Source organism: Aulonocara stuartgranti (assembly GCF_965226115.1).
Source record: "Aulonocara stuartgranti genome assembly, chromosome: 17".
NCBI lineage: Eukaryota > Metazoa > Chordata > Actinopteri > Cichliformes > Cichlidae > Aulonocara > Aulonocara stuartgranti.
The window spans coordinates 5,078,245-5,092,263 of NC_138953.1; the positions used below are offsets into that span (position 1 = coordinate 5,078,245).

General features: G+C 39.7%; 1 protein-coding gene across 2 annotated transcripts in view; it reads left to right on the forward strand.

Annotated features, from left to right (window-relative positions):
• The window catches only part of LOC309692828 (uncharacterized protein), a 38,618-nt gene extending 27,289 nt beyond the window's left edge, over positions 1-11,329 (forward strand). For both annotated transcript variants that reach the window (XM_082511649.1, XM_082511648.1), the window contains 4 exons: positions 8,247-8,438; positions 8,697-8,850; positions 8,932-9,117; positions 9,667-11,329. In XM_082511649.1, the coding sequence (XP_082367775.1) occupies positions 8,247-8,438; positions 8,697-8,850; positions 8,932-9,117; positions 9,667-10,000 (866 nt within the window). In that variant the 3' untranslated portion in view covers positions 10,001-11,329. The remainder of the gene's footprint in view (positions 1-8,246; positions 8,439-8,696; positions 8,851-8,931; positions 9,118-9,666) is intronic.
• Positions 11,330-14,019: the final 2,690 nt, after the last annotated feature.

A 14,019-nucleotide genomic window follows, 5' to 3' on the forward strand; every position in this document is an offset into this window, starting at 1 on the left:
TAACATGCAAGCTCCACACAAAATGGGCCATAAATGGACGTGCTGTGGGGCAACAGCGCTGCCCATCCAATCCAACCTCTAGTATCAGTTACCGCATAATGTTCGCTAATTTCCCTTCAGTGAGAAACACTCAAGAAAGGTGATACACAGAGGAGCGTTTTGGCAAAGATAATGTTGGCAGTTTCTAGATTTCTGCAGTTTGACTGACAGGAATTTATTTGGGGACAAGTATGGTACAAGCCACGACACACACACTTGTTTTCATATCTTAGTGAGGACATCTAACTGACACAATGCTTACCCTAACCCTAACCATCAAAAATGAATGTCTAACCCTAACCATAATGTAATTGTAACCCTGAAAGTAAAACCAAATTTGAGTCTGAAAAATGCCTTCAAACTCGTTCTATGGGCATTTTGTCCCATAAGCGACTGTTGGTCCCCACAAGTATAGTAGCACTCCTACTTTTGGTCCTCACGATGATGTATAAACACACACACGTAGATCCAGGGGTATTTCTGTCAATGACAAACACTGTCGTCACTCCAGAGCTGTCCAGCTCGGTGAGCTTCAGACAAAAAAGACTTGCCTCTGTACCCGGCCTGTCAATCCAATATGGCGTTTGGCAGTGACTCAACTTCATTATTACCTTCCCACAGCTTAAAACTAGCTCAACAAAGTCACTAAGCTGGAGCTGGAAATGAGCCTTCTCTCTTCTTTGATGGGTGAAGCAGAAGGGGAACAACTGCTCTTGCACTCTGTCATTTTTGATTTTCTTTTGTGATATAAGTATACTAATTTATCCTCTCAGTATTTCCATTTCCTACATTTTTAAAAGGCAAGCATGAGTTTTACTTGACTCTCTGCATTTGAAACAAAGTGACAGGCACTATGGTGGAACATGCACGCGGAGAAAGTGGGAATAGTCCTGTTATATAAATTTGATGAAGCCTTTTTGCTTAAATGTGTGCTTTTTTTTCTTCTTTTTTTCCCCTTTTTATTTTGTGCAGAATGTACTGAATTCATGGAGCTGTCGCCAAGGCTAATAGAAACTCAAAAGACACTATCGATGCTCAAAATTCAGTCCTACTGTCAGATCTCTACCTGGAAAAATTATCCTTGGTCAAATCTGGCAGCTTTCGGCTAACGTCTGTAGTTTTTGCACACTCAATGAATAAAGGAAAACATAAACCAAGAGATAATCCCTCATAAATGTGATGATCATTTCACATGTTAGGAAAAAGGATTAAACATATGCCATAAACACATGCACTAATTCACAGCTGAGGTTTTAAGGGTTTGCACAGGAGCATACGCTGCACAAGCAGAGAGAGCTGCGGGCATTAGGTAATCAGCTGTGATGCAGCGCATCAGCGAGGTGCCACAGAAATAGATCCACTAATGGATAGGACAGGGAAGCACGATGTTTGTTTGAGCTCAGACCATGTAAGAGAGCAGCTGGAGCAAATGGAGCAAAAAAAGAAGTGCTCAAGAAGATAGGAACTTGAGGACAAACAAGATGCAGCAAGTCAGCCAGATACCCCATCTCTCATTAATATCAGTTCAGAGTTTTAGCATCTGCGTGACTCAAATGAAGTTTATTTGGAAGCATTGTGTATCCAAGGATAGGTTTTGTGGACACTAGCCATGTTTTTCCTGAACTATCCCCCAACTCTGTGAAATGCTTGTTTTTTTATACATAAGACAAGTATTACAATTGCCTTTTTTAGGTAAGATTATAAATTTGAGTTTCTATAAGTAGCTGAAATTGAAATAAAATGGGTAAAGGGCTCTATAAACCTGCTGTTAATAAAAACACGCATGCATTTTTTATTCACTGCATTTTCATTTGTGCATGCTGTGGGTACAGATAGTGTGTATTGGATGTGTTCCCTCTGCGTGTGAATGTGTTTGAATCTTTAATGTGGAGAACCTAATCTTTATTTAATCACAAACTATTCCGAGTGCTTCCATGACAGAGACGAGTGAGGGAGGTGATAAAGAAGAATACAACCCAGTGGATGTTTGGTTGGACAGTGTGGGGTTGCCTGGTTTGGGGAGTGGGGAGGGGTGGGGGGCAGAGTTGTATTAGTACCCTGTTGGCAGCCAAACTCTTTGATATTTTTTTTCTGAATGGGTCTGAAACAAATCGACTGGGCAAACACAGCACAGAGCTAACACACACACATACCCTCACTGCGCTCATACTGTCTTCTCTCTGGGGAAAACACACAATACCTGAACACCAGCATACCTCACAGAAGCAAACGAAGTCTGTGCTTGGAAGCTGCTGTCAGTCCCCCGCTCACACGTCCCCTGTGAGCATTCATTTCAGTTAAAGTCAGATAAAGAAAAAAGTACACTCCAACACAGCCAACACAGATTCAATCTTTTCAGCATTAATTTTGCTTTTCATTGCTTCTGAGCACCACTGAGGACACTATGCTTGTTTGCTCTACACTGTCTTCATTGTTCCTTTTCTACAGTAAAAACCCAGAGGGAAGAAGCTAAGAATCTCAAAAGACATCTCAGAGTCTTAAATAGTGCACCCTGTTTCCTAATGTGTTGCTTAGTAAGTTCACTTTAAACACTGCTGATAAATGGATATCAGTTAATGGGATGACTCTGACTTTGTCAAAGGACTACATAAAGCCACCACGATAAACCTCATTGGATTTTGAAGCTTTTGGCTGGTGGAATCTTAGATTTTTTGAAACTGGATGAATAATTGGCTGGCCAACTAATGGTTAATTATATCTGGTGAAAAACAGGCTTAAAATAAAATAAAAACGACAGTTGACATTCAACAGTACTTTTAAATAGCCACACCCTTTTATGGTCATGAGCTGCAGAATTACATAAAGAGACCATTTTTGCACCAGCAATACACAATTAACATTATGGGCGATCGTGGCTGATGGGCAATCGTGGCTCAAGAGTTGGGAGTTCGCCTTGTAATCGGAAGGTTGCCGGTTCGAGCCGCGGCATGGACAGTCTCGGTCGTTGTGTCCTTGGGCGAGCAGCCTCTCCTCTGTCAGTGCGCCCCAGGGTGGCTGTGGCTACAATGTAGCTTACCATCACCAGTGGGTGGATGACTGGTTGTGTAAAGCACTTTGGGGTCCTTAGGGACTAGTAAAGCCCTATATAAACACAGGCCAGGCCATTTACCATTATTTCGTGTATAGTGTTTTAACCTCGAGAGCGAATAGGATTACTTTATGTTTATTTATTTCTTATTGTTGAACACTAGTTTTGTCACAATATTACAATTTTCAATACAGCGGGGAAAAATATGACCCAAAATGACTAAGCACAGCAAGAAAGAGGTTAAAACAAAGAGCCATTTTCCGGCAGGTTTAAGGTACTTTATGTTGGCTGTATTTTTTATTTTTTAAATCGAGTTGGTAAAGTGGGCTGCTACTGGGACAGGGCTGGTAATGATGACTGCTAGCCACTACTCACTACCTTAATTGTAACTTAACAGATAGCTAATGCAGCTATCAGGTACTACTAATAGTTAAATGGCTATGGTTAACATGTGTGCCAGCCAGTTTAGCATTTGTGATAACTCTTTAAAATTTAAGTGCTGTTGAAATGGGAGCTTTAAGTTCCTCTGTTCAGGTGTTCAGCTGCTAGTGAGAGGAGGGGCTGTGAGCCTGCCTGTCCGTTCCTTTCAGCTTTACTGAGCATTTTAGCATTAAACCTCAGTGTCTCAATTGTCATCACACCAAGAACCTGTTGTTCATTGTAAACACACTGTAGCTCAAGCCCAGTGTCCACTAGCTGCAGATCACACATAGCCAAAGTTAACTGCTAGCTGTTGAACAGGGTGAACTGTTTAGATGGTACTTGCCAGGAATTGTAATTATGAGTAAGTGACAACCAAGAAAGTTACCTTTGAAAAATGTAATAAAATGAATGCTAATGTTGCTTTAGTCATTAAAGTATTTAAAATTGATCTTGTCTCTCTGAGTACTACAAATCCATCCATACTGTAATAGCCTGCTGATTTAAAACAGAGTGAGTCCATTGCTGAGCAACGATAGTGACATTGTTTTGTTATAGTACACTGTTAATGCATGCTGTGGTTTGTGGTCAGGAAACACTGACCTCCAGTCATTGGCTCTCTGTAAATCTGCAAGTTCCTTTAGAATCCTACTGTAAATAAAGCAGCTAAATGCAAATCCATATGGTTGATAATCTCCACCAGTTGATAATCAATATGACCATGAGGACAGTGAACAATGTGTTGTTTAGTGCGCTGCCTTTTAATAGGTCATAAACTGAGAGCTCCTGGTGCCGTAATAATGTCTGATAAACTCACCAGATGAATCTCTGATGATAATTGCATTCACCTCGTTTTAATTAAAGATCATTTAGCTTTCATTCAAATGCAAATTTATCTCTTTAATATTCTTTCTGTGAGAGGTTTGCCCCACTACAACACAAATGAGCAATTACTTTTTATTTCCACAGCAGGAATATTGCAAAGGAGCAAAAGAAAAGAGCAAAGTATTGGAAAATAAAAGAAATTTGACTTGAGTCTGATCCACATCACTGATGACATCTTGAGTGTGTAACTTTTCTTGAACAAGGTTAAACATAACGTCTTTTATAAGTTAAAGGTGTGCTGTATTTCATGACTGTAAAGCAGATTGTTTGAATCATTTAAACAGATGATGTCCTTTAATGTCATTTCTTTATCTTAGTGCCGTGTGTGCATGCTCTGCCAATACAGACATCAGGACCTAAAAAATTCAAGCGTTTGTTTTTTTTTTAAGTACACTATAAAGCCCCCTCTACAAAATACATGATGGTCGCCAGATAGATATATACTACATACAAACACAAAGCATGAGTAAAAGGTCTCTTAAGGGAAACAGAAAGGCTTTTAGTCCCCCGTTTAAAAAAGAACAGAGTCAGCTTGTCCTTGTTTCCCTGTACTGTAGCAATCACGCACGTGTCTCGTGTATGCTGTGCTGTGTAACTCTGTGTGTGTGTGTGTGTGAGGGAGAGGATGCTGTCATCTTCGCATAGGATCACGGGATCCTCTCCCTCACTGTCTCTAACGCAGCAGAAATCCTCCCATCTGTCGCTCCTAATCAGCAGAGAGCAGCTTGTATGTTCATAGGGATGATCTCTCTCTCTCTCTCTCTCTCCCATGCACACACACACACACACACACACACACACACACACACACACACAAGATTACACTAATAGTGACACAGCAAAGCATTCCACGGTATCACGCGCTCCTCTGGCCATTACTCATTAAAACACCATAATAGCAAACACTTTCTGTGTTTAATTCTTTAATCCATTTTAAAGCACAAATGATTATTTTTTTTTACTAAAAATAGAAAATATTACTATAGATAGAACAAAGGTGTCCAACCCACAAAGAATCAACCTGGTCATCCTCCATTAGCATCTTTCAACTTAGCATTTAGCTTTAATCTCGTGCAGATTAACTGTTCAAGTCTAAGAAATTCATGTTCTAACCTGCTTCCAGTTGCTGTGTTCAGCAAACCTTTCTGGGCTGTTGTGATATACCGATTTGATATTTAAAACATGAAATATTAGGATCATGATGGCACTATACATACTACACATCTAGTGTGAACCTACACTGTATCGTAAAAGTAGATGAGAAAGAGAAAAAAGTTAGCCTATATTCAAGGATGACCCAGGGCTACTTTCCAAAACCGAAATGAAATCACAATAAACTAAAGATAATTTTACCAAAGGAAATTACATATTTTTACATTTTTCCATAGGCATGAAATAATATAATTATAAAATAATTATATTATAATTATTGGGCCAAAAAAAAAAAGTGCAGCAAAAATTTGATTGCTAGCATAGCATTTAGCTACTAGACACTATAGAAACCCTAGTAACTGCGTTAGTGCGTTCCAATAGTAAAGTCAGAAAACAGGATTTGTTTTGCATTTTAGAAAGGTCAACACATTCATGCATCACTATCGATACAGCACGATGCTTATTTGCCACCGCTGCAGCATCTTCATGGGTGGATCCTGGTCAGTGCTTTGCGTGGGTTGTTTTTTTTAGCAAATCTCAAATAGCAGTGGCAGTATAGATTAAAAGTTCATATTAAAATTTTACATTGTCTGGCAGTGAAGCAATCAGAATTGTTGTCTGAAGTCCAAACAAAATGCCCAACAGATTAAATTGGGCTGAATCTGATGATTTTCCAGTTGAAAATCCCAACTGGGACTCAAAAATTCCAATTTCCAAGTTAATCTGGACCACATTAAAAGTCAACAATACTCTGAGACTTCAGGTAACGATGGGTGCTATAAACACTGGTGACGCAAAATGGGTGGACCAAGTTCAGCGTCTACGTGGGCAACTGAAGCAACTAGTTGATTAGTGTAGTTAGCTAAAGTATTATATGACAGGATAATTAATCCATTAGAGGGTTACCAGAGCCTGGAATATTGTCTAGTGACCAGCCAACACAATAAACCGATTGGTGACAAGTGTCTTGTTTCCTTTGTGAAAGTTTTCTTCAGTTAATAATTCAAGTGATAATGCAGCTTTCCAATTCCATGATGAGGTCAAAACATATTTCTGTACATTCTGCTGGATATCCGCCATTATTAGTATAAAACTCTGCAGATATAACTCAAATGCAACATTCTGGCAAAAAAATTTTAAAACCCAGAATTTCTGCAGTTCAATTTACACCTGGTGACTGCTGAATCGTCACTACTATCGACTGTATGCACAACCCTGTCAGCCCCTATCGCATGTTCATTTTTCCCCCCAGATATTTTTGTTGAATTTTATGCATCAATTTTACAAAAGACAAATTGCACAGTATGCTGTTTTCTTTTTGAAGAACGTAAAACAATATGAGACATACATTCCCACATCATAATTACAACAGTGCCAGTAGATGTAAAAAAAATAAATAAATAAAGAGAGAGAGAGAGAGAGAGATCCAAGCTAATAATACAAAGTGGACCCACACCCCTGCACAAACAAACAAACAAACAAACAAAAAAAAGGTCTAAGATTTAAAATAAGTGGTCAGCTTAGTCATCGTAATAAGTCAAATCCGTAAAAAAAAAAAAAAAAAAAAAAAAAAAAAAAATATATATATATATATATATATATATATATATATATATATATATATATATATATTAAAAAAGTAGATAAATAGATAAATAAATGCAATCATAAAGTGCAGGCTCAATAGAGTGTGTATAATTAAACATAAAATAAATAAAACTAAGTCTGAGCTGGCTAAATGGGAGTGTTGCATCATATGTTCATTTTTTTCTATCATTCTTTGCAGCGATGCAAAAAACAAACAAAAAAATGCTTGCATTGCTTTTCTGTAAGCTGCAGTATAAAAATGTGGCACATTTTGTGCAATCAGTGATGCTGTATGTTTACATGAGATTTTCTGAGAGCTTCAAAAATCCCCACAGCACAAGCTAACAATAGCTGCTGTATCACAAGACCTCTCAGAGGTATTTGTGTATTGTAGCATGAGGAAGATAAAAATAGTGCTGCATGCCTCTGCTTTTCTCCATCTATCGCTCTCTGCTAGTGAAAATGGTAATCTAAATGCCCCACCACAGATTGCAGAAACTTGGGAGCAAGCTGTGGTTATGCCTGAAACGAACATGGATAAAGAAGCGGGAAAAGAGGGGGGGGGACATTAACTCTGCTAAAGATGGTCCAGCTATTGGAAAAGACATTAACTCCACAGAAATCAAATGGCACTAATCCATGAAAAGGCATAATGTTGGCTCACACACACTAACTCATGACCTCAGTGAAAAAACCTTTAGAGGGCTCTACTATACTTTTCCTTGCTCGGACCTAAAGTTGATATTCCACATGGATAAAGGTTAAAATGAGGTCTTTGTAATGAGCTCTAAGCATAATTTTTCTATTCTAGGCTCTTGGTGTCTTGATGCCTGCTCTGCGGTGTCCCTGAGAGTAGATATCCCTAACATAGTTATCTCTGGCACACCTCTGGCTGTGAGTGCAGCAGCCCTACTCATCCAGCCTTTTGTTTGCGAGGGGCTTTCAATCAGAATAAAGAAGGCTTAAAGGAAGGTGTACCTTCCTCAACTCACTAAACCTCAGTGCCCCCTTGAGGACTTTTGGAGGGCGCCCTGTCTAACTTAATCCCCTTTTTCTTTAGCACAATGACCATGTGTTTGGTTGATCTAAGCACTTTTGTCCCACATCCCATCAGGTCTGTCCTGTATGCCTGTCCTGCCACCACGTCGGGGTTCCTTCTATGTGGAAGGTGGAACAGGTGTGTCGATCGGGAGTGCTTTGGCCTTTTGGTGCAGAGATGGATACCAGCTGGTTGGCAGCGACAAAATCTACTGCCATGTCAGGAATGGTAAAGCGCAGTGGAGCAACTACCTGCCTGTCTGTGAAGGTGTGTAGATTTAAGTATGGAAAACCTAAAACTTAAATACATTAGCCCAAAGATTTCTCTCCTGCATTTACTTTTTTTTAGTTTTCACCATTCAAACTTCTACTTTTATAAAAGAAAGAAAAAAAAAGACTCATTGACAGTACACAGTTCTTTTGTGTGCTCAGGGAACAAGTCTAACTGTTCCTCTCAACATGCAAGCAATCAAAGCAAAGAGGAAAGAAGAGAGAACCTGAAGAGTCATTTCTGCTCTCCCAACAGCTATCCCCAGGCCGGAGGACCGTGGACTGAGAGTGGCTGTGCTGGCCTCAGTTGTTAGTGGCATTGTCATCCTCGCCATGTCCCTGTCCTTTCTCATCTGCTGTCTGCAGGAGCGATCCAGCCGGGACCGTTCCAAGAAAGATGGACGGATCAGGTAGGAATGGGGATGGCGGTGCGGAGTTATGTTGGTATCAAACTCTCAAAAACTGATAAATCTCTCCTGTGACCTCGTCAGACGCAGAGACAAGCGCTCCGCCCGTCGCAGCGAGTGCTGGCTGGAGAGAGAGGAGGGCGAATGGGAAGCCTTCCCTCCACCTAAGATCTTCCACCTGTCCCAGAGGATGAACCCCCGTCTTGCTCCAGACAGCCCGCTCTACCTGACGGAAGGCCTCAGTGGATACGAGAACAGAGGATACCAAAGGTAACCTGGCAACATTCACAGGAACCAAACACACAGAAAATCTTTTTTAAAAGTCACTAAAAACAAAATAAACTCAACATTTCTCCCAAATTGTGCCGAGACAAATATAGTAAGTAAGAAGGTTTACACCTTAGACCTTTATTTTGGATACATGCGACTGATACAAGTAAATTGAACATGCCTGTATTGTGTTATACATGTAAAAAAAAAAAAAGGGAAATGAATCATGATCATTTGGAACCAGACCAAGACCACTTCCTCTTGAGGGTCCTGGTGGGGTTGTTTTGATCTGCACTTGAGAGCAATTACGGTGTGAAAACACTCACTAACGGTTCTGTGTAACAACCATCTGCTGAGTCAAGTTAAACTTGGGTTATTTTATAGTTGTAGCATTTCTATAATTCCTGACATGTTTCAATAAACCAGTTGTTTGTTTCGATCTGTACTTTAATCTAATCTTGAAGTGAAGCCTTAGCCTAACGTGGATACATTTCATATGAGTTCTCTTGTTTGTAATAACAGATGGCTTATTGTGCTTCTGTCTTTCAGGAGTCAGGAGAGTCTGCTGAAGGCCTCCATGCCCGGGCTCTACCGCTCCGAGTCTCAGCTTTACCCACATGTTGTCCTGCAGAGGGTCCCAACGCCGACTGCACCGTCCGCTCCGACTGCTCCCTCGGCTCCTCTCTACCTTCACCTCCCTGACTCCTCTTCTGCCGCTTCCTCTCCCGCCCACACCATCCCCCACAGCCAGCCACACGGCATGCCACAGTACCCCACCCCAACATATCCTCCAAAACCCAATGTAGTGCCAAACTACCACCACCCAACACCGGCGCCCATCTATCCCAACCCCAATCCAACACCACAGAGGCCATGGCAGTAAGCTACGTACTTCCGCTTCCATTTTTTCTGGGCGCTGTGGTGCTCCTACTGAAGAACGGGCATGTTCAGAGACACATGAAGTCTTTTTACTCTTTCTTATCCCAGTTTTCTCCCACAGAGGTCTGCCAGTGCCAATAATCTAAAGCAGACATGTAGAAATGGACATGCAGCCAGCGTAGAAGCTCCCCTTTGTTGTGCATGCTTGATGGACTTCTCAGTTTGGACTGAGCGGGAACCTAACAACTTTTTTCCCCTTGATTCTCACTCAGATGAAGCTATGTTACCAGCAGGGGGAGACTGGTGGAGAAAACCCTGCTTTTGTTTAACAACCACCAGATCGTCATTACTGAAACCCGATGTAGCCTAGCAACAAAGGGACACAAAGAGTTGTTATTTAGATTCCACTAATTTTGTTCATTGAAGGAAGACTTTGTTTAGGCAGCTCTCAGAAATGTACATTTTAATAGCTAACTGTTTAGAAATAATCAGCCATCATCGCACATATTATTCTCTTGAGCTAAATAAATTGACAAATATATATTTTTTGACATATCTTCTTGGAATCATACCCATCTTTTTACCAGAGCCATGTGTGATGTAATGAAAGCAGCTCTTGTTAATACACTGAGGTATTTTCCCACAATGAATGGGTAAAACACAGTAATGAGGGCTTTTATTGGCAGCAAGCGCCGTTGTAGCAACCACTGAGCAAAGCCAGCTTGTGTGGATTTAACAGCACACTGGCTATTGTTAATTCACATATTCTTTCTTTCAACACTGTTAACTACTTTTAACTTTTTCTTCTGTCTGTGTCTGTTTATGTTTCCTTCTTGCAGCTATTTGTGTAGTACAATAAGAAAATTAATAAGAAAAGCTTTAGTGATCAGCACTGTGGCTGGTGAAACATTCCAGCGTGGTTATTCTGGGGACGCTTGTGGGTTATAATTAAAAAAAAAATCATCACGTTATAATTAATTCTATGACAACATATTTAATTTTATGAAGATCTTTTGTGCAATGTTAGTGAAACATGAGGAAGTCAGGCACACTGAGTCTGCAGTGGGTGGAGATGCTAAACCTTTATTGTTCCTTTGAACTGTTTAAATGCATTTAAATCATAAACTGTGCAAGGCCCATTTACTTTTATTTTTAATAGAACACTAATAAATCTGCACTTTAACCCTTTTTTAAATGGCTAGTCTTTTACTGTAAACTATTTGTATAACAACAGGACTGCCATAAATGCTGAATAAAGAGAGTTCAATATGTTCAGTATGTGTTTTAAGAGTTTTTCAAAAGGAATGCATGGAGAGATGATTACAGACCCAATTCATCACTGTGTCCGGGCAGCTGAAAATGACAAGCTGGCCTACATTTTCAGCATGTTTTTCACATTCAGCAAATCACAACAGTTTCCTCAAGACACTTTATGTTGTAAGGTTAAGACCTCACAATAATAGAGAGAAAAAACCCAACAATTAAAAAACCCCTATAAGCAACACTCTGTGACAGTGGGAAGAAAATCTCCCCTTTAACAGGAAGAAACCTCCCATAGAACCAGGATCTGGGAGGGGCAGCCACCTGCCACGACTAACGATAACTGGGGATCTCTGATGACATCATGAAATCTGGTACATCGCTCATACCATCTTCCCAACCTTGGGTGTTTTTGGAGGAAAGGAAACCCTGTCTGTCTCAAAGGTAAAGGCAAAGGTAAAAGTTTACATAGCCACAAGTCCACTAACTGGACATTTGATTGCAACTAATGCAAGACCAAGATTATTACACCGCCCGGGCTTTTGTGTCAACACGATGAAGTGTGACTTAGGTTAGGACATCATGTAAAATCCAACCCCAGAATCTACTTCACTACATTCAGATATCTGTAACAGCTTTACAGAGCTGGCACATGGTGCAACGTGGCTCATACTTTCTGAGGTAAAAACAAGGTCTATGACTCAATCACAACCTTAGCACTCACAAACTTAAAGATTTTGAGCTTATTCCATCAACTAAGCTTTAAGCTCACAAGACCCTTAGACCTCAGGGCTGTCCTGCTGTCAAAATGTCCAAGAGCATGGGGACATTTTCCCAGATATTAGGTGCTTTTTATACACTCCTTCCAAAAGTCTGCATTTATATAGACTTTGCACAAGGGAATTACCCACAGCATAGAAGACTGTGATGTTTAACGCAAAGTTGCTATGGAAACCCTTGCATTTAGAAACTAAAAAGAAGTAGCTGTTTCCCTAAAGGCTTTGGCGATGAAGAAAGTTCCAAATCTGCAAAAACACAAAGTATGTTTTGACACTGTTAGAAACTACAGTCACATTGCTACTTATACCGTTTACATTCTACTTATGCACAGCAAAGTTTCAAAGTGTCCTAACAGGTGATATTAATTAGGCCTAAAAGTGTTTTGTCCCTTGGCGCCCTAAAACATACTAAAGTGGGTATGTCATGTAATCCATGTACATCCAGCTAATTTAAGAATACTTACCAGGAGAGAGACATCAAATTTTTCCAAGTGTACCATAAAAAGAAGACTTTAAGAGAGCAAGCAGAGAGAGTTCACCACAAGATCAGCCCATACCAGAGGTTGATCTTATAGAAGATCAACCTATACCTATACCATATGAAAAGAGGAATGTCTGCTGAAAAAATGTAACAACTGCAATCCAGTGTTTTTGTTTAAAGCCTCAATTTAAAGCAGAGTCTTAGCTTTGGTTGTGTTGTGGTTATTATATTTTATATTATATTATCCATCCATCCATTCGCTTATCCTTTTTCAGGGTCGCGGGGGGCGCTGGAGCTTATCCCAGCTGTCATAGGGCGAGAGGCGGGGAACACCCTGGACAGGTCGCCAGTCTGTCGCAGGGCCAACATACAGGGACAGACAACCATTCGCACTCACATTCACTCGCACATTCAAACCTAGTGACAATTTGGATTATCCAATCAACCTATCCCCACAAGCTGCATGTCTTTGGACGGTGGGAGGAAGCCGGAGTACCTGGAGGGAACCCACGCAAACACGGGGAGAACATGCAAACTCCACACAGAAAGACCCCAGCCTGATGGTGGAATTGAACTCAGGACCTTCTTGCTGTGCGGCAACAGTGCTAACCACCGTGCCACCGTGATAAACACATTTTTATATTATATTATATCATATTATATTATATTATATTATATAAATCTATTGCAGAGATGAACATAAAAAATGAACCAAAACTAGCTATATTGTAATCTAAGGTTATCTTGAAGTTTAGGCATTGACAGAAAAAAATAGTTGCCATTTATAAGAATCCCAGTGTTAAAGGAAGCAGGCTTCTTGTGTCCGATGTTCATATTGAACTGAACCAAGGTTGAACATATCTAAATCTGCTCCTGTAAGCCAAAACTGCTCCTAATAGTATAATATTAATGATTATCTGCTTTTGTTCTGAGACAACATCTATATGTCACACAAAAATTTTAAATTTTTTCTAATAGTTCATTTCAATTTGGTGCCAGTTGTCTCCTACACAGCATACGTTAATAATGTTGTTGGTAATTAATATTTTTATAAGTAGTAGTTGACATGTTATATAATTAAATGTTATACATAACTGTAAATTAATGTGTTACATAAAAATGTCTCTATATTAAAAATAAAAGCTTTTCTTAAAAATGGAGCATAATTTTTCATTTTCACGTCCTCTTTTCCTTATTGGTTGTTTTCTTCGTTGTTTGCTTCCTCTTCTTTGTAAAGCAATTATTTTAAATGTCTAATGGAATAACTCTATGGATAACATGACATCATTATCTGTGTTGTTTGTGAGATTTGACTCCTTTTGTAAGTGGTTGTATATTAATATTATTTTAAAAATGAATTAAATAGTTCACTGTCTTCACCATATTGGCAAATTCATGCTTTAAAAACTTTCAAGCATGGATGTAATTACTGTGCGAAAACCATTTTGGCACTGGTATCAAATAAAGACATTAATTTTAAAATGAAAAAAACTGTTGGGACAA